A 26,436-nucleotide genomic window follows, 5' to 3' on the forward strand; every position below is an offset into this window, starting at 1 on the left:
GTCTCTCTCTGTCTGTCTCTGTCTGTCTCTGTCTGTCTCTGTCTCTCTCTGTCTCTCTCTGTCTCTCTCTCTGTCTCTCTGTCTCTCTCTCTGTGTGTCTCTCTCTCTGTGTGTCTCTCTCTCTGTGTCTCTGTGTCTCTGTCTCATTAGATTGGAAGCCCCAATGCAGCAGGGATTCATTGTATAGAATGCTGTACTGTGCCCACTGGTAATCTATTCTTGCATGGCATTATACATATGTATTTATGGTTGAACTTGTATTCAGTGTTGTATGCAGAATGTAATGGCGCAACTAATCCTTGCTGCCAAATTAATTTTGATTGCCTGCTCCTTAAATCTCCCAACAGGTTGGTGTCATTAACCTACAATACAAACCCCAGAAATCTTCCTCCAGTGGGAGTCAGACAGCACAAATTGGAGGGTTGTCTGTCTGTCTGCAACCCCTTGTATGCTTTCTTTTACATTTTTAGTTTTGTCCTAAAAGATTCTCTTTGAAGTAATAGTAAAATGGTGCGTTCTAACATTTTTGTAGTATGAGGCGGGTAGTGCGTGCTGTATTTCTGCGCACACAGTCTCCAAAAAGTGTAGGCCGTGACCTGCAGTTATTCCAGGATCCTCTGCTTTAGCTACCAATCGGAAGTTTCTGCACAGCTTATGTCGATCTGCACGAAGGCAGTCCATATACTCAACGTGCGTGTTGCATGTATGTACAGTATATGGCTATTTTTAACCCCTTGAGTTTTGGAGCAAACCAAGATTTCTTGTTTAACCCTTTCTACATCCCCTAGGATTCGGAAATGTACTGAAACTCACTGATGGAAATATACAATGCATCACAGAGATTGGCACCCTTTAACATGGTAGTATCGCAAACCCAGTGCTGTCAGTCGCAAACTACATTTTCAGTAAAGAATTCAAATGTAATCTTGTTTCATACAGGCTTTTAGTATAAAACTGCCTCTTCCGATCTATGTATCGACATTTAAGGAGTTGGTATTTGTGGTCCTTGTTTTAGGAAAAAACAGACTCTTTATAAATGTCTATTTGTACCTTTAACTGAGGTCTTCGTTTGTCCATAACGTGGTTATAAGGGTGGTCATATGGAGTTAATGTCTGTGGTGTTGAGCTTTAGAACCTACACATGACCTTGATTCAACATAGATTTGTCACTGGGTTGGGAGCTACCAGTGTTGATATGAACAGGGCAGTGCCACGTACTTGGCTAGAGGATGGTGATTCAGTGAATCTATTACAGTTGACGGGGCCAGTACATAGCGCATGCGTGTGAGATTTCACTTGAGAGAGGATCTTGACTAAGCCTGTGAAAATAATTTTCCTGCTCATTGTGTGCGAGTTGTCATGTGGTTGTATGGTGCCAACGGCACAATATATCATTTTCATGGACTTTATCACCACATTCTGGTGAGTGCAGAGACTCATTGAAATAGCTTAGTACTGTAGGTGGCATATCTTTTAATGGGGCAAACCTCCCTAGGCTGTGTACTCGTGCTAGTGACCTGTTTTAGGGTTACATCTGGCTTCTTTTTATACCTGTAAGGGTGTTGAAATTATTTATCTTTAGATGTTAGAAGGGTAACCCTCTGGTTACTCTCTTTTGTCTGCTATCCATCCCTTTGTTCAACAAGTGCTTTCAAACCCCACCTCGTAATAATAATAAAATAAATATATATATATAGCTTGGCCCCCTGCAGATGCACTTACCAGAACTCCCTCCTACTGTCTCTGTACGTTCTCCCTACCTACCAATTAGACTGTAAGCTCCTCGGAGCAGGGACTCCTCTTCCTTAATGTCTAAAGCACTTATTCCCATGATCTGTTATTTATATTATCTGTTATTTATTGGATTACCACATGTATTACTGCTGTGAAGCGCTATGTACATTAATGGCGCTATATAAATAAAGACATACAATACAATACAATATATATATATATATATATATATATATATATATATATATATATATATATATATATATATATATAATTATTATTTCTGAAAAGGGTGAGGGCAAGCGCTTGATTGACAGACACAGGCCCCTAAAAAATGCCCTTGTGGAATTTCATTGCCAGAAAATCAAAAAGGCTAATCTTTGTTGGCATGATTCCTTTAAGGAAGCCAATTAGGTTGTTTACAAATGCTTGTTATGCCTGCTACATGGGATTGCACCTGTTAACATCCAAATCACACTTCGCTCTGTCAACACTATCATTGGCATTTTTTTCTTCGAGAAAGATGTTAAAGGCCTTCTTGCATATAGCGCATTCAATATCCCACAAACATCTTCCCCCTACCTTAGGTAGACTTCAGCTCCATTCAATTGAATGGGGCTTAAATGTTTTCCAAATGGAAGACTGCTTCACAGCATTGATTGGGGACCATGGAGAAGCATAGGTCACCATGAAAACATATCCAAGCTTTAACATGGGATCGAGGAGCCATCCATTAATTTGGGCAACAAAAGGCAGTGTTCCATGCACAAGGAGTCACATTTACATTGTCCTGAAATATATTGTGGGACCCTATGACAATGAAATTGTGCATTTGTGAAGTAGTGTAGGGTGTGTTTTTTATTTTTATTATATAAACCTCTGCTTAATGTATGGAGATAACCAGCCAATAAAAACACGTCCCACACATCCACTACCAACTATTTTACTAAAACAAAAGTAAAGCAATGAAAACTTTGCAGATCATATTGCCTAAAACGTTTTTTTTTTTTTTTTATCTGCATCGGCTTCCACTTATTTTTTTTATTTTTTTTTTTATCCGCAATAATCAATAATAATGTTTCCTTGCACCAGCTATATTTAGGAGGTGTTTGAAGGAGTTTGAGGACATTGGTTGGAGACAGTGGTGTCTACGAGTAGCGGGAAACATGTTCGTGTTAGCCACTTGGCTGCTATGGATTTTTGTAGTGTTTTTGCCGGTCTTTTGGCAGTGAAGGAGTTAAAATGAATAAGGCACCTAAAGAAGAATGTGCCTTTTTTTTTTTTTTAGGGCCTCGCTGTGCTCGGCTGCAGTGTACACCACCTGCCTGTCTCGGCCTGTACAGTATGCTGTGAATGTAATACATCTTTAACTTTAAAGGTGCAATCCCACATAGTCGGCCAGTTGCATTTCTTAGGGGCTCTGGGGAAAGGGTTGTGGAAACAGGTGTTTTCTTTACCCTTGTCCCACACTATCCTTATCAGAAAGCCATAAGGGGTGGGTGACGAGCACAAAAGGGAAAATCAACCCCTTCCAGGTCTAACCTTTAAGAAATGCATGTAAATATTTATAGGTGTCCGATTTGTGGGGGAGGAAAGGTGATTATCCATATGAGACACTTTAAACATGTCGCTGGAATGAGTTAGGCCGCGCGTATAGTGCCGGCGACGGGACAGGGGACGTCCCCGCTAGCGAAAGTTCTATTTCGCTTTGCGGCAGCGGCTTGGCCTTCCGGGCATTTGATTTGTTCAGGGGCTGTCACGAGGCGACAGCCCTTGAAAAATCAAATATTCCCGGCTTCCAAAGTCCGCGATGCTCCGTCGCGCTTACTATAAGCGCACGCGGCGGCAATGTATTTGTTTTTGGTCGCCCGTCGCGAGCACTATACGCACGGCCTTAGGGGTCACGTTGGTCCTAGGAGCGACTACCCCTTTAACTGGAGTTTAGTTACAATACAATGTAGTGGGTTATGCAACTCATTAGAACAAACGTTGGCTGCCTTGTTTTATAAAGATGCTTATCCCATAATAGATTACTATTGGATTTATGATTGGTTAAAAGAACAACAAAGCAATGATTATAATTGTTAGCTCTGCAGGACCTTAAAATAAAAAGTTCTTTTTTTTTTTTGGTTTAATGGTGTCTGACTATATAGTCAACCAGTTCTATTAATTGACACAGAGGCATTATTGGATTAAGACCGTAACTCTTCTCTCTTTAGACGATTGGGCTCCCACCGCAGACTCCAATTATCTCACCCTCTCAACTGTCAGGATCAGTTGTTTGCTTTATCTGCAAAAATGTTGTTGAGGAAAAGGAGGCCCAACTAAAACTGGATATACCAGTGGCCCCAGAGTTTGCATGTTGGCCTCAGTCTTTGCCTTTTTAACCCTTTCTCTGCTGCATATCCGGATAAATTCCCGTCTCCGTTTCTCATGTGATGTGTTCCTCTGGTCCCTGTGGTTTTCTCTTGCAAGCTGCGTTGTTGGCTCATGGGCCAGGAGCCCAGAACCTTTTGAATAGAAAGATACCTGAGGCCTCGTTCAGGGTGCTGGCTTCGGGGGCAGGGCGTGCTGACGTGCGTGCTGCCGTGAGCAACAAAGTATTCAATTTGAATACTTGTTGTCAGGGTAGCTACTGCCCTGCCTCCGAAGCCAGGAGTTTCTGCTGACGATAGCTTCAGTAAACGAAAATTTCGTTTCTTGGAGCTGAAGCAGCGTCACAGGGACCAAGGCAGCCAATGAAATCATTCTTCAGAATGTTTTCATGACTGCAGCTTGGATACTTTACCCTGCCGTCTGTAGCCCCGCCCCCTCCCCAACGCTGAAAAGTCTGCTGGGGGATAATCACATGTCGCCCAGCAAACTCCCAGCACTGCCTGCCTCCCGCCCTCCCTCCGAGTCCTCAGCTGGCAGCCTGAACGAGCCCTAACAATCATCCTTCCGTTGGCTATTTAGGTGGTCGCAATGTTTCGGTTAAGAATAGTCACGTTGACACAGTCCAGGTGAAGGTGAGTGGTGACACACCTGCTTCATTCCCAGACAGTTACTCATGCTTTTTGTTTTCCGGGACAATAGATTAGACCTTTTACCCCTACCAGCCTAAAACATGCGTTTAAGGTCATGTTAAACAACCTAGTTGTGTAAAGATTAATCATTTGAAGCTGTTGACTAAATACCTGATAACAATTAGTTATTGGTTTAAAGCAGCAGTTCAAAAATCCACTTGATCTGCGTCAATACAATCCACACAATAAGTAATTGGCTAGGTTATGGATTTGGCGAAGTTTCGGCTCGGGGGTTCATTAAATGACTGTCGGTGCTGCAGAAGAGGATCAAAGATGCAAAGTTCTGTGGGGACGATCATGTGACCAGGCAGTCACTAGATACAATTGGTGCACTGCTAGAGAGAGGGCATTACTCTGAATTCCATTTTAATGTATTATAATGTAGACAATAGAGACTTTCTAATTTGGAAACAGAAGGTTTTTTTTCGACTCAATGACTGGAGGGTAGAAATAGCATCAAAACGTTTGAACAAATTAAGTCTGAAAAACTTTCCACATACAGAATTCTTTAGATGCCTCCAGATTAGAGCATTTTATAATACATTTTCACCCTGTCCCCAATTGACAAACTTTGAAACACTATATTGTAAACAGAAACTAGGGGACTCATATCTCCGCTATACGGAGAGGTGGTTTCTTCAGTTTCCTTTAGTATGCTAACCCTGAACTATGTGTCACAATTGGAACAGGATCTGGGGGAAACTAGAGGAAGAGGAACGGACTGAGATATTTACGGTTGCGGCCAGAAGCTCAATCTGTATGACGTTAAGGGAGAACACGTAGAAAGTATTAATGAGGTGGGACCTCACCCTGCTGAAATTATCTACATTTATACCAGGCTACTCCCCATTTGTGTCCAAAGAAATGTGGAGGTGAGGCAGATCTGGGAGCAAATTAGAGATTGGTTACAGAGGATTTTAGGCCTCACAATCCCATTGGACCCCTAGCTGTTCCTCCTGAACAGGCCGGTCAAGGGGCTTTCCAGAATGCAAAGTAAATTAGTGGCGCATTTCGCACCAGCGACGAGGTGCGAGATCGCAGCACTATGGAAACAGACAGAAATCACTACTATTTCTTCAATCCGAAATAGAATTTGGTTCATACGCCAGATGGAAACATTATCGAGTTTGGTCAATGATTCAGATATTTTGTAAGTCTGGATTATGTGGCTAGCACAAACTGACATCCCAGGAGTGGATGGTACTACAATTCTGTTGCGATTAGTTTCCGAAACACATTCTCCGCTGACTCAGAGGGGACAGGTAATAGATGGGAGAGGCCTAGGATAGGACGCAAAGTAGAGAAGAGGTGCAGGCCATGGAGGAGAGAAACTCTGATCAGAAGTTGAAAAGGAAGAAAGATGAGGAAGACGGACAGACTCCCCCACCCCCTGATTTAGGTCCCAATTTTTCTTACACGTGTGTATTTCTGTATAACATCTGTGTTTCATATGAATGCAAAGTTGTCTCTTGTATAGTGGAAAATTTCAATAAAATTTGAGTTAAAGTTTAAAAAAAAAAAAAAGTTACAAGTACAGTATTTTCTCATAATAGATTACTGATTTATTAAAAAAACAAAAACGTAGGATATTGCTTGGTCGGCAGCTTTAAAGCCTTCAACCTGCAGTCACACACATTCCCCCAAAAAATCATTTCTTTTTACTGTTTGACCTTCCTTTCTTTCGTCCTGGCCATACTCTGCTCAGTATTTCTCCCTAAGTGGTGTTCAGACGATATTATCATTGTCTCTCCATAATCTAACACTGATAGCTGCAATTGATTGCTGCAACTTGCTTACCAACCCCAAGCCCCCCCCTCCCTCCCCGGTAGATATGAGTTACGACCAGCCCCTAAAAGTGACACGCGTTCTACATTAGATGGGTTTTGCTTTGAGCTGTTTGACACTCTGCTTTGGAGATTGGATTTAAAAATCTAGTTCTGAAACAAAGCATATTTTCACACATTAAAATGTGATTTTCGAGTGCGAGTGGAATGATGGAGGTGGGCTGGCAAAGATCTGGCATATGCTTCCTATTTTGATGCCACCAACCGGATCAGTGGGAGATACTGGGTCCCCTCTTGATCACTTTGCAATGAGAGCGACACTCGGTTGGGGGGGTGGATTTATTTTCTTATTCTTTGTCACTGCTGTAGGTGGAACACAATCAATGGGCCTTAGGTGTCTTCTGTTTAGGTTGCAGTGGGAGCGACAAACACAATGCTATGTGTTTATTTTTTTATGCCCGTCACTTTGCATCGTATCGACACACTGGCCGGTATAGGTTTTTCTGTTACTTTGCAGTAGAAGAGCTGGACTCATTGATTACTTTTTTTTTTTTTTTTTCTTCTTCTCTACAGCCTGTCCCATTGCTGACACAGACCTGGTTGGTCATGTAGGTTTTAGGGTTTCCAATCGTGCCAAATTTAATGCGACAGTCCCACATTTCCGTAGACTCTCGTAACTGAAGGTGATGAGGACCGCAAAATGTCCCAAATGTGGACATTTGTCCCGTTTTTTTTTTTTTTCTTTCTGAGATTAGCAACGGGCAGGAGATGCTGAGGTTTGAGTGAGGGGGTTATTTATTAAACTGTAATGGAGTTAATATAGGCACGATCGGATGCCAGCTCTCAATGTCTACCTGGTCAGCTCTGTGTAAATCTATTGCGGTTCAAAAGTGTTGAAGGCATATCCGAAGGTCAACGCTGTCGGACAGATGCGGTGTTGCAGTGGCTGTCATCAGAAATTACTGTTCCTCTAAGAAACTACATAGTGTAACGTTCTAGTAGCTGTATTGGCCCTAGAGAAGTGTAGATTAATTGTAGTTTGTGATGCTTTTTAAGGGACCGAAATGTACATTTGAACAAAAGATCTGTGAGGTTTAGGGAACTTAAATGAAAAGGCTTTTAAAAGTTACCATAACTTGCAATGAATATAACCTTACATAGCTGGGATGGGGGGGGGGGGGCAAAAAACCCCAATGGGGGCACATACCAAATGGGCCAAATAAGGGTGTCTTCTAGGCATGTCTGTCACTTTGCTGTAGGGAGGAACGGATCCTATGTGGGTTCTGTTACCATTTTCTGCATATCCTGGTCTCATGGTGTTGTTCCTTTTTATCATTGCCTTTAAGGCTTCTTATGGGATTACATATAAATACAAAAAAAATAGCTGAATTTCAGCCATGTTATCTGTTTTTATGTTCCCATAGCTCTTTGCCAACAGAACCTACAAACTTAGTGATATAAAAACAATTATAGGGTAGCTAAATCTGTCAACGAATTGTTGTACATAATAAACCACAAGTCTAATAAATTCTTCCTCTTCTCATACCTGAGGCTTCAGATATAGTGCAGTGTTTTACCATGTGCCGGAGCTGGAACCATGGTCTCGGAGAGGCCTTGACTACAAATCTCCTCCTTGGGTACTTGACCTCTCCAAAGACTATTAAGGTGATGGGATTCTAGTAACTGATTTTGTGTAGATGCTATAGTGAGGGTGTTTAAGCTGCAGACCAAGCAATATCCTACGTGTGTTTTTTTAACATCATTTCTGAACTATGAGAAAATACATTTTTAATAGCATTTTGTTTAAAAACAACAACTCTGAATTACATTTTTAATGTATTCTAATGTAACCAGCATTTTGATTTCCTAGCAACCATTTACAAAGTCACATCCCCTTCCTCTTCTGAAACAGGCTCTGGACCACCTCTTTGAGCCCAACCCTTTAGCAGTGCACCAATTGTATCTAGTGACTGCCTGGTCACATGATCTTCCCCACAGAACTTTGCATCTTTGGTCCTCTTCTGCTGCGATGACAGCCATTTAGTGAACCCCCAAGCTGAATCTTTGCCAATCAATCGGCAACTTGGCTAATTATCATTGTGTGTGTGTGTGTGTGTGGTATTGATGCACATATTAAAGGGGGGGGGGGGAAACTAATCCTTAAAAAAAAAAAAGGCAGATTGGACTGCTGCTTTAAAAGCCGTTCAGACAGGGAAACAATGCAAACTGTCAATAGGAGACTAAGCAAGTATGGACTTTAATCAGCCTGCATGTATTTCTTGAACTTTCTTAAGCATTAGAGGGTTGTAAACCAGGGGGGGGGGGGGGGGGGGGGAGTTCTGCTGTATTGGTTATTAGGCAGAATTGACCTTTGTGTTACTATATTGCACCCTGAGCTGTAAGTGCTAGCCGATACAGTGGGGAAGACGTGCAGTAAGATCAACAGAAACCATACAAGTTGTGCACATGTTTCAGATTTCATAAATCTTTATTCTGAGATACCTGGATAAGCCCTTTTCAGCCAGAGGCACTTATATTTGTGATGCAATGCTCTGCAGTTTGTATTGTTCTGGAGCCTAAAATAATACGTACAGTTTTTTTTTTTTGGCCGGTTAAAACACTTAATCCCCAGCACTAAACTGCAAGTATCTATATATGCAGAATGTCTGTACCTTCTCGGATCGCCAAGGACATTATCTTGCTGGCAGTTGCTACTTTTGGAGCAAACCAGTCTACAACATTCTTTGCATTCATCTGAATGTTTGTTTTTTTTTTTTCGTTTCAAATGCCGTCTCTCATACATAAATCTACGAAACGGGGACAGGTGCATGTGAGCCAGTAGTAGTACATTGGAGGCAGATCCAGAGCCCCCTGGCTGCTGAAACCCATTGTAACCTGATACTTTATTTAAAAGAAACATTGTTCTTTTCTGATAAGGTCAACAAGCATGTTATCTTGACTACAGTACAGTTATTCCTTTGTGGTTGTATGCACTTGTGCAAAACCCATAAACATGTTCTTTGCATTGTGATTCTCTTTCTTGTGTTAGTGCTGCTCCCAAAAAAATCTCCTTCTGTGGAGTACAAATAAAAAAATACACGTATTTAAAACTTTTTTCCCCCCTTCCTTATGTATCTATCTCAAACAGTTGGTCTAAGATTAAATCAGTTTAATAAGGAATTTATAGAACGCTCCCATTCAATTTTAAGGTGATTAGCACTTTTACTACAACTTTTGATGAAGTTTTGGCCCTGTCAGTCCGAAGCTGCTAATACAGATACCAAACATGTTTGAGGTAGCTAGTCTGTCGTGCTCAAACGAGTGGTCCAGTTAGTTTCTGCATATGACCACACATGTTGACCATGGGGGTAATGATGCAACCATGAGAAATATAGCCTGCCCGTAGCTTATTCTCTGTCCCCCCACACTCCCCCCAACTGTGTAGTAAATATGGGATGTTCACACCACACACAGCGAAGAATAAATGGGCGCCGTTTGCAGAGAGGGAGCGATGCATCAGCAAGTCAGGCGTGCAGAAATGACTGGCTGAAGTGCAAAAACACTTGATCAAATGCCCCATCAGCTCGAGCTCTTCACCGCTCAGAAGACCCGTGGAGCGTTGCCGTTCCATCTCCAGGAAGAGCAGTTCATATACAGTGACATGCGGAGGCAGGAGGGATCTGGAGTCTGTACTTCTCATAGCAATATGATGTATAGACTGATGCAGTTTTTGCCGATTCGGGGCTTCACTTTCTTTTAACACTTATGCAAACCTGTTGATCGCAGGTTTACTTGGTGCTTCTTGAATCTGCCTTGGAAGGAGAAAAAGGCTAATTATAATGTAGTAGTAATATGTGTAATCTTTGCACATTTTTAAAACAGAGTAAATTGCACATTTTTAAAACAGAGTAAAATGTGCCATTGTAATACGTTTTAGATGGCAAAACCAGATGCTGTAAAAACACTATGGTAGTCGAGCCTGAGCGAACTCGCACTATAATTTTAAGCACCTGAGGTTCACGGAAATTCACATAGCAGCAGGAGTCCTGAGCTAGATGTCAAACATTTGCTAGTTTGTGACCATTGCCTGAACCACACGGCTTCTGCCAACATCTGTATTATAAAGTAATATGTGCAGAATGGTCTCTTGACCTGCTGTGACCGTAGCTTCCATTTTTTTTGGTTCTGTGATTCCGACAATGCCCTGGGGGTTTGTGTGTCCATAGACACTGCAGCCGCGCGGAGGCTGAGGGAAAGCGGGTGCTTTCCCTGCCTTAGTACACGCGTCGTGTCTATGGGCGGGCCAGTGACGTCACGGAGCTGGCTCGCCCTATCGCACACGGTATAGACGCAATCACTGCCTTTAGGCCGCCTGATCGCTCGGCGTGTGGACGCGTCCGTCCGGTCTGCCCCTGTATGGACGCAGCCTTATTTCCCAAATGACATCACTTGTTGGACAATTGAATAAATGCATTAGTTACATACGCACGCTCCTTGCCACATTGTGGCAGTGAGCCCTTCTAGTAAAAACGACTTATTTACATATTGGTCTTGCAGTCGTAGTTTGAGAATATCAAATCAAATAGGCTTTATTGTCACGGGAGCAAAACATTTCAGTATTGTCAAAGCATGAGTAACGGGAGGTAGGGTATAATAGTTACACAGTAAATGGGTAACAGTTACACACGGATGTTGGGTTTAGTGAGCGTCTCTCAGCCTGTGACAGGTGCTGATGTAGTGTGTAGCCAGTTCTGCTGTGCTTTCGTCTCCTAGGAGGATCGCTATTTTTTTGGTTCTCTTCTTTATGATTATAGTTCAGGATAGGAGCTGTGAGTTTCTCAAAGTGGGCACTCCTCACGTCGGCGTATTTTCGTGCAGCAGGAAATGAATTGCGCTTTACTTTACCTAACGCACACCGTTGGCACAGAATAAAGGCCCCCAGGATTGTCGTGCAGAGCCCAGACGCGGCATGCTTCCCTTCATCCAACTTCACTCTTGTTCTGGATTTACTTGGGTACATGCACAAACGGCTGCTTTAATGATACAGTACAAATAATGTCACTAAAAATGTATTCATTTATTTATTTTTTAAGTACCATATACTTTTTTGTGTGAAATCTTCCAGAACTTTGTTCTGGTGTAAAAACTCCACCAAGACTTTTAAAAGTGTAACGATACTTGAGACCAAAGTGGAATGATGGTTTAATGGCAATAAAGGAAGGAAGGAAGGCCCTTATTTATTTTATTTTTTAGGTTTTGTAAAGCATGATTTATAAAAGTTTGATCAGAATGCTTTTGAAATATTTTAATATTTTTATTATCTTTACCTGACACCCCCCACCCCCCTTTTTATTTTATTTTTTATAATGAAGAAAAGACCGTAATGGAAACTACCTATAGACACAATTTTCAATTATTTCATTTGTTTATTTTGGCAAGACCGTGAACATATGTAAATATTAACCCCCAGAAAAAAGTGGCGGGCACAGAGTGTCAGTTAGATAATTAACTTTATTTATCTTTCCTGTTCAAGCCAGGTTTATTTTTTCACAGGGCTACTTGCTATTTGGCTGGCAGTGATAGAATAATATGTTTGCTGTATATTCAGCTTCACAGACACAATTAACCCCCTGCCCTGTAGTACACATAATTACATTTTAGTGACCTGAGGCACCAGGAGGGTCGTCACTGGTATTTGTGCTTGTTTCACCCACTTCATATGCTGACCGGACCCCCTCACTAGTACATAGTTGAGATGTCTCAGAATATGGAACTGTGCTCCATCGTTTGCACACCGCTCTGGCAGTGTAGGGGTTAAGAACCTGTTAAACAGTGTGGGGGAGGTTTCACAGGTTCCAATCACTTTTATTGGAACTCCAATGCTGGGGACATAGCAGTTAAACAGGCTACAGCTGTGTCCACACCCACATATAAATTCAACTAGGGGTTATAGAGAGGACTGCGGTTTCTTATTAAGCAATGTTCGCAGTTGGGTTCCCATTATGTTATGTGACTCTGGGGGAATCTTCTTAATTCAACTCGCCCCTTGCACACTCACTCCAGTGGTCAAGGCATGAAAGGCCCTTTTTTTTGCTGAACTGCAGCCAAGGTAGGGATGCTGGACCTCTCCCTTTTTTTAAAAGCGATTTGGGGGGAGGAGGGCTGCTGATATTTAGGAGAGCAGTATTTGAGGTTCTGGGGGGAGGTAAGGGGGGGGGGGTGGGGAAGTGCTGTATTAAAACAAACAAACCATGCTTGTGTGCAAACAATAGGGCCATTAAGAATCCTGAACCTACTTGATTTTGTGATTGTGTGTACTTCCTGGCTTTGTTTCCTTTCAAATACTCCATAACCCCTCCTCCCAAAGCACTTAAGGCTGCATTCACTTATACAATCACATGCTAAACTCTGCTTCACGTGACCTTCCCAAATTTTAATCCCTCAACGTTTTATGAATAGAAAAACCAAACCGGATTAACATGTGAAAAGTAGCCCGTTACCCCCCTAATTGAGGCATGGACATGAGTACTTGGAGTGACGTCTGATACTCTTTTCATTATACTTGTAAGCTTTCACAGATCCAAACACTTGGCAACTGGATCTTTTAAAGTGTGAGCTCTGCAGGGTGCAAGTTCTATTCTATACTCAATATGCTGCTCGTGTATTTTTAATAATGCAATTCCTAGTCATTTTACCATGCATATTTCTGTTCGGTTTTTAGTATCTTGATGCTTTCTCAAATGATTTGCGAGGAGGCGATCTGATTATGGCCAATGCTTTTGATCCATTTTAACTTCTTCACTGCCAAAGAGGCAGGCAACACATTGCTCCCCCCCCCCCCCCCCTCCTCCTCATACTGATTTATTTACCATGCCGGGGATAGAAAAATGTGCTATTCGAGGACGGTTTCATTCATGTTAGTAGACACACTAATGCGGGACCCAACAAACAGGGAGGATGAGCCCAAGGAGGGGGTAGTCTTTTGAGAAACTTTTTGGGGAGGGGGAAAAATTGAATGTTATATATTTATCTCTCACACAACTCCTCACTCATCACTTCTGTGTCGCTGACATTTGAGGACACTCCTGTAGTGGGCGCACCTAGTATTGATAGATGAATTGGGCCATTTTTATTGCATTGATGTACATTGCCTAACAATTATCATTTAAAATCACTGCACATATTAATATGTAACATTGATATTTGCTAACACTTAATTCTGTGGTATTATGCGCAGCATTAACCTTATCACATTAGCACTGTCCTTTATTTTTGTTTCATGTTAATATGTATGTCTAGTTAAAAACTAAATATGCAGATGTAACTTATTTTTATATTGAGGAAAAGCTATTTTGACCATAAGTTTTATATAATGCTTAGAAAGCGAAGGGGGCATGACACGCCCTAAAAATCTATATTTGTTGAAGTAGAAAGTGGACGCGTACGTTTAAATAATAAGAAATAGGTATTCAGATTTTTAAATGAAAAAAGTAGTTCTTTCTATCCCATGAGAAGTCAAGTAAGTGGATACCCAGTTTACACACATTGTGTACGTAGGTAGGTCACTTTTAAATAAAAAGTTGAATTAATTGGGCACGTGTTATCCAACTTGCACTGCTGTCACAACTTAACTTGTAACACAAGGTTACAGTGCCGGCGCCCGCGACGTCAGGCTGCGGTCGCTGAAAATATCAAATTGATATGACTTCCAGCGATGGCGACCAAGCCGTCGCATCGCGCTTACTATAAGCAACGGTGGCAATGCATGTGTTTTGACGCGCTGTCGCCTGCACTATAAGTGCAGCCAGTGGGTTCATGGGACCTTTATTGCTAGCCGCCTCGGCCCTGGTGGGGTTAGCTGTGAGAGTCTGTTCCCATAGTGGGGGGCGGGGGAGAGAGAGAACTTCTAATTCACCCTGCACACTTCAAAGCAAATGACATTTGGCAGGAGAGCAACAAAACGAAACCCCAGAGGGAGGGGACTGACGAGAAACCCTTCAGGAACAACCCGTTCGTTCCGTGTCTCGGAGTTCTTACAGGTTCTGGCTCCTTTCATGCGACACTCCTGGTGGTCTCCGGAAACATTGGGCAAGTCCACTAAATGGAGGAAACACATAGGTGGCTGCCCCTCCCTTCCCTGGAGGCAACAGGTAAAAGGGGAGAGCGGTGGGAGCTGTAGGGGTGGACTATCCTGAAATTCCTCTGCGTGCACCTGTTTCAGGCCACCCGCCAACTCTGCTGATCCGGTCTTCTAGAGGGAGTTGTACCTACTCGAGCAGGCAAGCTGTCTCCTTTGGAGAAAGTCTGTGCATTGATGTGTATTTTGTGTCCCCCTCTTTAATTGGCTTGTCCGGGTCGCCTCTCTCTCCACCTCTCTGGCTCTGACGGCTCCTTTTTCTCGTGTCTTTTGTCTGCCGTTTCACTTGCAGTTCCTCTGCGTCTCAGTCACTGTTAGCTTGGCTCTCGGCAGAGCAGTAAGTTGCAGTCCCCTCCGGCAATGAAGGGACCTGCACGTCTAGTCTGTTGCCTGTAAAATACCGCTCTTTCACTGGCACACTCTGGGACGAGCATTAACTTTACCTGTGTGCTCCCGTTTCCAGTTACACGGATATTTACGCAGTGAAGGTTTCTCCGAGCCCTGGCCGTTCTCCCTCTTAGCTGTGTAACCTACTTTCCTTGTAACTTGAGTCTCTTCCTTTCAGCTACTGATTTTTGCAGGTGGAGCAAGGGTCATACATTTACTGCAGACTGGGTCTCGGATGGGCCCTACGGAGCTTGTGGGATAACATTTAGTTTGATGAACGATCTAACCTCTTTAATACCAACTGCTTTTGTTTCTGCGGCCAATATGCTAAGGGAAAACAGATCTAAGATGGCTTCACTGTAACTAGTCTGAGTTATCAGTGGTTGCTGTTTGGTTCTTTCAAACCTGCAGGTGACACCCATAGCTCATTTGTGAAATACAGGTTGAACGTTTATACTGTTTGCAGCATATGTGACGATTGCTGTTCTAAAGGTAGAAACTAGCATATTATACACATGTATATGCGCACACACACGCACGCGCACACATACGTGTGTGTATATATCGCGTGCACATGCACGCACACATTTACACCTTCTCTCACTCACCTTCTCTCACTCACCTTCTCTCACTCACCTTCTCTCACATTCTCATTCACTCGCACACACATTCTCACACTCGCACACATTCTCACATTCGCACACACATTCGCACACATTCTCACTCTCGCACTTGCACACATTCTCACACATTCTCACTCTCGCACTTGCACACATTCTCGCACGCGCGCACACATTCTCGCGCGCACTCGCACATATTCTCTCGCGCACTCGCACATATTCTCTCGCGCACTCGCACACATTCTCTCGCACACATTCTCTCGCACACTCATACACACATTCTCTCGCACACTCGCACACATTCTCTCGCACACTCGCACACATTCTCTCGCACACTCGCACACATTCACTCGCACACTCGCACAAATTCACTCGCACACATTCACTCGCACACATTCTCTCGCACACTCGCACACATTCACTCGCACACATTCACTCGCACACATTCTCTCGCACACTCGCACACATTCTCTCTCTTTTTCTCTTTTTTCTTTCCCTTCCTCCCCCCCCTACCTACACGTGTGTGTGTGTGTGTGTGTGTGTGTGTGTGTGTGTGTGTGTGTGTTTTCGTGCGCACACACACCCTTCATACAAGAACATATAGTGTATACTTATAGTAGGTAAGCCAGCTTGTCTCTCAAATTCTTTTAAAGCGTTAATGAAAGTTTGTCTGATAGACAATAGTTTTCAATGGAGGTTTAGTGTACCGTTTGAATACAAAATAGTTTCAGTGAGTTATAGGCCTACTGCTTCTGCCATCTAAATAAGTGGTTTAAATGTGACGTCACGTGACCCCGCGGTGTCTTTTCACGCCGGGTTACCATGACGACGCATGAAGGTAAGTGTTAGAGGCCTCGCGCGGTCCCCCGGCATTGAGGGGAGAGTACGGGACCTCCAACTGCAATGTGCTACGCACACTGCGCTAAGGAACCCCACTTTCTCTAATGGAGAGTCTGAGATCAGATGCATTGTAAATTCTTCTGTATTTGGTACAATTTTCAAATCACAAGAGATTTGCAGGGAAACCTTTATGGACGCCCGGTGAACCCAAGGCACCCCAGTTGAAAAACACTGATCTAAATACATTTCAGATGCCCATTTGAACAGATTCCCTAGTCACAAGCATTTAAGATGTCAAGTGACGCAACTTGTGCTTAAAGCTACTGTATACAAACCTGAATTTTTTGAAATTATTTTTTTTATTACATTTTTCCCGTGTCCTGTTTTTGCGGATATTGTAATTTTTAGTTCCTAGAGGTCCAGAATTCCTTGGATTGTAAACTTGTCAGTCACACATCACCACGTTGCAATAAAAGGACGAGCCACTCGGTTTTTCAGCCGTTTATCTGCCATTTTTTTTAAATTAAATAGTTTTGTTCTTTCACGTTAAGTTGCAAAAGCCTAATCCCGAACAGCACAATGAGTTCTGCAACATACGATGCATTAAGTGTAAAGGGTCTTCTTATACCCGAGGCACAAGTGCTGCAGAATTATACAAGGTCTAGTTCACAAAAGTGGCTATTTTTAGGGGACAGTAAAAATCCGTACAAAAGGCAAAATGGATTGTACCAAGGTTTTCTTGTTAAGCAAAATGATTTACTACTATATTCTATATATCTCTATATCCTCACATTTACTGTTGGTTACATTAGGGCAGCAGAACAGATCTGTGTTGCGTAAACCCCCCCCCCCCCCCAAATAAACCCTTTTTTTTAAATTACGATATTGAAACGGGGGGGTCTCTGGAGTTGAACTTTTAATTTCCGCTCCGGGGACCCCCTGTTTCCAGAGACATGCCTCTGTAACGATGCAGGTATCCCTGTGAGGTTTAAATGTCAGTCATGCTGGCCAATAGGATGACCTCACGGCTTCCTATTGGTCGGCGGGACATTAGAAAGCCACTGTTGCTAGGCACACCGTTCCCTGCCTGCTTGGATACCCGGCACCGGTACGGAGGTATGTATCTCTGAAATCAGGGGGTCGCTGGAGCTGAAATGAACGCAGTCCGGCTCCGGAGACCCCCTGCTTCAATCCTGTAATTGGAGAAAAAAAAATGCCATTTAAAATGCAATGCAGCTTTTTCTGCTTTAAATATGGGCAACTCCATGAATTCCTTCTCTCCCTTAAACCGCCACATGTTAGTAATTTTTCTTTTTGTTTTGCATTGGATTTTGTGAACACACACACTCAAATCCACCACGAGGAAGTATCAGAATCGGCAACTGTTCCTATGGTAGTTCTCCAAATGTGGACCATTGACGGTCCTAAAGACTTAAGTGGTGGTTGTATCACTGCATGTATTCTAGCGATCTGCCCTGCAGTCCAGGTTGTGGTTTTTTTTCACAGGGAATGGCTGCAGTGCCTTAAAAAGTAGTGGTACTGCTCAATATAAACATACTCCACCTCCTGCTGAATATAAACCTATTCTACCTACTGAATAGAGATAAGCTCCACGGGGCAGGGACTGTGTCTGCAAAATGTCTCTGTAAAGCGCTACGTAAAACTAGCAGCGCTATACAAGAGCAAACTATAATTAATTATTATTCTGGCAAATAATTTGGTTTTGTACTTCCAGATCTACGATTTTAATGCTAGAAGTCATTATAGGGGGGAAAAGGTTGTAGTATTTTTTTTGGGCATGGTTTTTAGAAGTAAATGCACTTTTTTAATGAGTCTCTTGGAGCAAACTTCACACACTCTATAAATACCCAGACAATGTGATCGATGTATCTACGTGTGGTTTTTTTTTTCTATAGCTCCACACCTTTTTTCTATATTTATTGCGGGGAGGTAGATGAAACTTAAAAATAGAAGTGTAGCTGGGAATTCAAGTACCGCATATCCTTTCTTCATACGGCAGAGGAGAATTACTTCATATGTCAACACTACCAAACCGTATGTTATTTGAATGCTGTTAACGTCTCTGGAATGGTTTCTTATTAAGCTCCACATGGCAGCTATTAGGCAAACGGACAGCCTCCTAATCTCACAGGTGTGGCTTTTCATATTGTCACAATGGGGACAGAACCACCAGGGTGTATGTGACTAACAGCAGAGCTAAATTTGTCCCGTGGAGAGCTTACCTTGACGGTGTGGTGAGTTAGAGGAAGCGTTTCCCTTATTGAGAAATGACACCTGCATTCCACAGCAGGGTGTCCTGCGTGTTTCTGTGATTAGCAGAACTTTTATTAAAGTGATGCTAGTTTGCTGATTGGCTAACAGTCTCTGCCTGTGTGTAACCTTTTCACTTTTGTCTCTTCCCTTGCAGAGTGTTCAGACCCATTGAGACTAAGGATGAAGAGGGCAGCCTCCTGTTTTTTCCTATGGGTCTTTCTCCAGCTTCCCCTGCTCGGATCTTCCACCCAGGTGGTTTTCAAGGTGTTAGAAGAACAGCCACCTAATATTTTGATTGGGAGCTTAGCTTCGGACTATGGCTTCCCAGACTCGAAGCACCTTTACAAGCTGGAGCAGGGGGCTCCTTACTTACGTGTGGATGGTAAGACAGGTGACATCTACACAACAGAGACATCTATTGACCGAGAGAGGCTGCGCGAGTGCCAGAACTTGTTCCCCATCCAGCAATGCTTCTTGGAGTTTGAGGTTTCAATTACTGACCTGATGTCCCCAGTCCCCCGGCTTCTTGATGGGCAAATTGAGGTTCTGGACATAAATGACAATACTCCTAACTTTGCCTCCCCGGTCATCACGCTGTCCATTCCAGAGAACACCAATATTGGGATGCTTTTCCCCATTACAGCTGCCACAGACCGTGATTCTGGCGAGAACGGGGTGGCCTCTTATGAGCTGATTGTGGGGCCTGAAGCTCATGAGCTTTTTGGACTTCAGGTGGCTGAGGACCAAGATGAGAAGCAACCTCAGCTCATTGTGATGGGGAATCTAGACCGAGAACAGAGAGACTCGTACGACCTGACGATCAAGGTACAAGACGGTGGCAGCCCACCTAGAGCTAGCAGTGCTCTGCTGCGCATTGTCATAGTTGACACAAACGACAACGCTCCCAAATTTGAGAAGATGGCTTACGAGGCAGTGTTACCTGAGAACAGCCCAATAGGGCACTCTGTACTCCAGGTAAGCATCCTATCCCCTATTTGTTCCCCTTTCCCTCTCTTCCTCCTCCCTCCCCCCAGCCCCATGCAGATATTCTATTCACAGGCTGTTAAATCCATTTTAGAGGAGTTCAAGAGAAGAGGACTAGTTGTCAGCATGAGTACCTGTTTTCCATCAGATAACTAATCAGAGTATGTACTGTGTGTCTAATGGAGTGGATATTCTATTCTATTCAGGATTACAGCCTGAAGGGATTAGATAGCGGTTGGATGAGAATGTTTAATGTGAGATGTGGAGCTGTGATCACACACAGGCAATCTGGGACTTGCAACTTTTAAAAGTCTATGTGCTTACACTCTGCATTTTGTAGCTTTTTAATTTTTTTATTTAAGCTGGCAGAGTTATGCATGTATACCTTTATTTATACAGCGCCATTCATGTATGCAGCGCTTCACAGCAGTGATACACATGACATAATATTATAACAAATAATGGGAATAAGGAATTCAGACAAGAGTAACAATAGAAGGAATCCCTGCCCCGCAGAGCTTACTATCAAAGTTATGGCAGAGAACTTGTGAAAACAGAACTCGAAAATAATTGATAAAATGATGGCGTAACAGATACTGATTTCTCTAGCCTTGAATTTAACACGTAACTTGTATTGCTGCTTATTTATGCAGAGTGTTATCACAAAAGCGTAACATCATATGAAAAGGACATATGTAGCGTTTACGTGTAGCCACAGAACTTGCAAAGCCAAATCTAACATGTTCTGGCAACGACTTCACTTTTAGAGACGGTTGGCTGTATTTTTCCCAGTTTGCAGTGAGACACACACTATATAGCACATATAAGAGCTTTGTTAACTCCCCTGCTTTACTACCTCACTCAAACCTACAAATGAACATCCTGTCCAGGGGTTGATGTGTAATGAGACTGATATGGGGCCTCAGCGTTATTTGCGAACACATCAACTGTAATTTTTTTTAAAATCCATTTTCTCGTGTAGAAAAAAAAAACCAATCTGGTACAAAAGAATTAAGCCTCCTTCCTTATGATTTTGCTCAATTTCACTTGAGCGCATTGCTTTTTAATCCACATGTGGCATCTTATTGCTTTGACCTTGGTTGGTCTGACCAGAGCTGGATTTGACCATCCTGTGCCAGCCAACCATATCTCTTAATTCGCATGCATTACAAGGCGTCCCTTACACAGAGAATGGAAACAAACAGAACTGTTAGGAAAGGTAATTTAATAAGCTCACAGGGCCACCTGAGGCGTAATAGACAGGTTGTTCTTGGTTCCTTTTATTTGAAATGGGGGGAAAAACCGGTTTGGCAGTTTCTTCTGTTGCCAATGACCTGTCTTTGCCTCGGAGCAAAAAACTGGGAACTGGTTCCAAGTGACTGCTCTGCTGGATTCTTTGCATTCCAACTGTCATGTGTTATGGGCCATTGGCTAATTAGGAACAGGTTAGGTGACTTTGTTTGACAATAGCTTATTTTGCAGCCTTCCCTCGGTGGATGTTTCTGTGTTTGACTCCTTTTGAACTAGATTGTCTCTTCCTCCATATGACCTTGAGCAGTTGAAGCACGTTGCAGCATGAATCGACAGAGTAATACCCTTTTGTCGTTGGGAGGTCTTCTGTGGACTGTACATGCTTCGGTCCCCTCCGGCGCTGAATGAGTTAATCGCCTTCAGTTTGAGAGCAACAGACTAATCCGCAAGGCATTAACCATAGCCTAGCCTAGTCCTCTTTTGTCAACACAGCAGACTTGTAGCCCCAGATGAAAAATGAAGGCCCTCTTAAGACCAAAAGGAACTCATTTCAGGGATACACAATGAGTGAATTATTTTAGACTGACACAAGAACAAGGATTTAAATTTTTTTTTTTAAGTTGTGCTGATGTCTGTAAACATTGTACATGGAGACATGAGTAGCTTGTCCTCCCCTATCATAGCTGTCTTTTTTTTAATTAATCTGATTGCATAATCATTGGGGTGACAAACAATTTATAGCACTTTGTAAGTAGTACCATTCTTCTGCTGCAGACTTTTGATGATGATTTGAAATTGCTTAAAGCTTGAAGTTGCCAAGTTGAGCCTTTAATAAAAAAAAAAAAAAAAATCTTATGATCACTTTGGTATTTAATATTTTGTTACTTGAGCCATCTTGTTACTGGCCAATAGGGAGCGTAGTGTTTGTAAGCACAGGTTTTCAGTTCAGTAGCACATCCATGGATCACTGAACGAGCTGTGGCACATGTCAATTGAGCCAGCATAGTATGGATAGGTTCAAATTCATGCCCGTCATGGTAGAGTGCTTTTGACACCATCAATATGTGATTAAAACAATCCCTGCACGTGGCTGTAGTGACCTTTTTGCCAGATAACCAGTTCGTAGTATGGATTCTGGGATATAAAGCCTGTCCAGTCTAGCTTGTGGGTTTGGTTCTGGTTAGGGTGAGCAGAATTAATGCTGTTGATTCCACCATCACCGCAGTTGGTACTTGACATGTCCATCAATATAGGGTCATGGAAAGGGGTTGAGGCAACTGGTAGGAGGTCAGACCTAGATTGAATGTGTTGCTTTAGCCCAGCAACAGAAAATTCCAAACCCTTTCTCATGGTGGCCAGATTTATTAGAGAAGAAATGGTTTAAAAACAGGGGTACAAAGGAGTTGAGGAGATTGCAACTTAAAGCAGCAATCCATCCTAGGACCAAAAAGAACTAATTCCACGGCCATGTTTTAAAGGGTCTCGTCTAGGTGGTAAAATTTTTTTTTTTTAACCAAAATATGATACCTGTTTTAATGTATTTTTTAAAATGATACTTGGGATGGGTTTGATTTCCTCTGGCTCCTCTCGTGTGATGTCACTGGCTGTACAAGCCCTTGATGAATACAGTCCCCTCCCATAACTTGATTGGCTCCCTAAAGACAGGGTGGGACAAGGGTAAAGAAAGCACGTTATTGACCAACACTTTCCCCGTTCAGAGGCCCGTAATAAATTCAACTTGTAACTCATTTTCAGAAAATGAAAGCCGCTGCACCGTTGCTATTAGTATTGTTTGATTTTCTTTAGGCTGGACTGTAAAATGTGTCCTGCCCAAATATGTGCTATTGTAAAAAAAAAAAATAAAAAAAATTTATAAGGTAGATTATCCAGACAATGGGTGAGTTTGTTTGGTTTGCTTCTGCACTTACTGTAATGTGTGTGTGTGTGTGTGTGTGTGTGTGTGTGTGTGTGTGTGTGTGTGTGTGTGTGTGTGTGTGTGTGTGTGTGTGTATTTCTTTCACAATGACTAGTGCATTCAGTAAACACTCTTATGAACACTAGTGCTATACATAAAAAAATAATGCTAGAGAAACAGGATAAGAAGTGTAAAGGATCACTGTATGTAAGAATACTTTGTAAAACTTTCATTGTTTTTAGGTGTCTTGTTACTGCAATGTGTCAAAGGCTTCTTTGGTAGAGAGGTGTGTGGTGGTGGTGGTGTCTCAAAATGAATACAAATGAAGGGTTGGGCATTTGTGCAATAAAAGTGACTTTAATGTTCTCTCCTTTCTCGCTTTTCTAGGTAAAAGCCAATGATTCTGACCAAGGACCTAATGCAGAAATCGATTACACCTTCCACCAGGCCTCTGATAATGTGCGGCGCCTGCTACATTTAGACAGGACAACCGGTCTGATTACCGTCCAAGGTCTTATTGACCGGGAAGATGTGAATACTCTGCGATTCTCTGTGGTGGCCAAGGACAAAGGATCGAATCCCAAATCCGCCCGCACCCAGGTAACCCTCACCATCCGTGACACGAACGACAACAAGCCAGTGATTGAGATCAGAGGCATCGGCCTGGTAACGCACCAGGGTGGCGTGGCTAACATCTCGGAAGACGTTCCTGTGGAAACAGCCGTGGCTTTGGTGCAAGTCTCCGACAGAGATGAAGGCGAGAACGCGGCTGTGACCTGCGTGGTGGCCAGGGATGTGCCCTTCCAGCTGAAACAGGCTAGTGAAACTGGCAGTGACAGCAAGAAGAAGTACTTCCTCCAGACCACCACACCACTGGACTATGAGGCAATAAAGGAGTACACTATTGAAATTGTGGCTGTGGACTCTGGCAACCCTCCCCTCTCCAGCACCAACTCCCTTAAGGTGCAGGTGATGGATGTGAACGATAACGCGCCTGTCTTCGCTCAGAGCCTGATGGAAATGGCATTCCCAGAGAACAACTCCCCTGATGAGATTGTGATGGAGGTGAGCGCAAGCGATGCTGACAGTGGCTCAAACGCTCAGCTCTCTTACTCCATTGTAGCTGACGCTTCATCCCGGGATATCTTCTCTATCAATCCTGACTCTGGTCAGATCCGAGTCAACACCGTGTTAGACCGGGAGCAGCGGGAACATTATCATTTCCATGTGGTTGCTGCAGACAAAGGCAGCCCTAGCCTAAAGGGCACAGCATCTGTTGTAATCACTGTGATGGACCGTAATGACAATGACCCCAAGTTTATGCTGAATGGCTACAATCTTTCAGTCACGGAGAACATACCCCGGCTAAGCCCCATCGGCATAGTGACAGTCATCGATGCAGACAAGGGTGAAAACGCTCGTATCCAACTCTTGGTGGAGCCAGACACTGGGGAGTTTATCATCCAGAATGGGACAGGTACCATCCTCTCTAGCATCTCCTTTGATCGGGAGCACCAGAGCACCTACACCTTCCGTTTGAAGGCGGTGGATGGAGGAGACCCACCCCGTTCCTCCTATGTTGGGGTGACTATAAATGTCCTTGATGAGAATGACAATGCCCCAGTGATAGTAAAGCCTTCAAACATTTCCTACATACACCTTACGCCACTGACTCGCCAGGGTACAAAGGTTAACTTGGTGCAAGCAGAAGATATGGATATTGGCGCAAATGCCGAACTCTTGTACAGCATTGCTAGCGGCAATCCCTTTGGCCTGTTTCACATCTCCCCTACTGGGGGTGAGGTGACACTGGAGAAAGAGATCTTAAGGAAGCACCACGGTCTGCATCGTCTAGTAGTAAGGGTGAATGATCGGGGAACGCCTTCCAGGCATGGCACGGCCCTAGTACACTTCTATATCAATGAGACCTTGACAAACCAGACTTTAGTCGAGACTCTACTTGGTCACAGTCAAGACACTCCACTGGACATTGATATCGCTGGGGACCCAGAATATGAACGAAATAAACAACGCAGCAACATCTTATTCGGCGTGATTGCTGGCATTGTGGCAGTTATCCTAGTCATTGTGGTAGTGGTAGTGGTGCGCTATTGCCGGCAGAAAGAAGCTAAAAGTGGCTATCAAGCTGGGAAGAAGGAAACAAAAGACCTGTATGCCCCAAAGCAGGGCAATAAAAACAACAAAATTAAAATCAAGAAGAACAAGTCCCCGAAACCACCCAAGCCAGTGGAGGAGGATGAGGAAAATGGGCTGCAGAAGTCCCTCAAGTTCAACCTGATGAGTGACTCTGTGGGGGACAGCCCAAGGATCCATCTACCTTTGAATTACCCACCAGGGAGTCCAGACTTGGGACGTCACTATCGCTCCAACTCCCCGCTGCCATCTATCCAGCTCCAGCCTCAATCCCCATCTGCCTCCAAGAAGCACCAAGTGGTACAAGACCTACCAGCTGCTAACACCTTTGTTGGCACTGGGGACAACAATTCCACTGGCTCAGATCAGTACTCGGATTACAGCTATCGGACCAACACCCAGAAATACAACCACAAGCAGGTAGGCGATAACTTTCTACGTGAGGCTGCCATGGATGGCACTCTAACATGGACTCATGTGTGGTGATGCCCTTCCTAGGCCGAGGGGTGTGATGCCTAAGAGCCAGTGGGATGTGGGGTGTATAGTAGGGCAAAAAAAAGACTGAGCCTTTTACTGTGGGTGGGGCAGAAAGTTATGGGATTGAAACGCTGCTGCACTGAACCAAAGAATGAGGCATTTTTATGGAAACCCAGCCGCACTTGGTTTTCGATTTTTTTTTTTTTTTTAATTGGTCCTTGCATGCCTTTTATATCATGGTAGTTCAATGAATTTGATGGCGCAGGGTGCTGTAACCTTCTGGTAAGGAAGTGGTTAACTTAAGATACTTTATTGGGGCTTGTTGAAGTGAAATATAGGCAGGGTATCAGTGAGATTGGGTTAGAAACCCATGTGGTGAGCAGGCTCCCACTGTGGCCTTTAATGAAAGGGGGGGATAGTTTATACAGTGTATGTGCATTTGATGCATCACTTGCGCTTCAGTTGTATATGACCTTTTCAGTTCTTTGTCAGCTGTAAGGGGGAACGTGGCAGTCATTCATCCGAACCATCTATTGGGTATAATTTGGGGGCTTGGCATGTCTGCATATTTATGCTATTGTGGCTGTCCCTGCTTATGATCTCACTATGCCTGCCTGGAGTATGAGTGGATGAATTTATGTGACAATATATGTTGAAGTGGAGATTTTGGAAAGTGTCTGCTTTCTTATCTGTTCCTACAGCATTAGCTAGAGAAGCACATGCTATTGTACGTTTTGGAGGTACCTTCAAATTTCCTGCGCTAATTATTTCTGCTCCGGCCATTAATGACTGTGTGTGTGTGTGTGTGTGTGTT

At 43.3% G+C, this 26,436-nt stretch overlaps 1 protein-coding gene across 9 annotated transcripts in view; it reads left to right on the plus strand.

The window, feature by feature from the left end:
• Positions 1 to 26,436, plus strand: part of PCDH1 (protocadherin 1) — a 154,274-nt gene that overhangs the window by 11,251 nt on the left and 116,587 nt on the right. For 8 of the 9 annotated variants that reach the window (XM_075602018.1, XM_075602020.1, XM_075602021.1 and 5 more), the window contains exons 2-3: positions 18,996 to 19,816; positions 23,379 to 25,565. In XM_075602018.1, coding sequence (XP_075458133.1) covers positions 18,996 to 19,816; positions 23,379 to 25,565 — 3,008 coding nt within the window. Of the gene's footprint in view, positions 1 to 14,508; positions 14,734 to 18,995; positions 19,817 to 23,378; positions 25,566 to 26,436 lie in introns of those variants that run through there. The other variant, XM_075602019.1, reaches the window with a different exon arrangement.

This window comes from Ascaphus truei, chromosome 5, assembly GCF_040206685.1.
Source record: "Ascaphus truei isolate aAscTru1 chromosome 5, aAscTru1.hap1, whole genome shotgun sequence".
Lineage (NCBI taxonomy): Eukaryota > Metazoa > Chordata > Amphibia > Anura > Ascaphidae > Ascaphus > Ascaphus truei.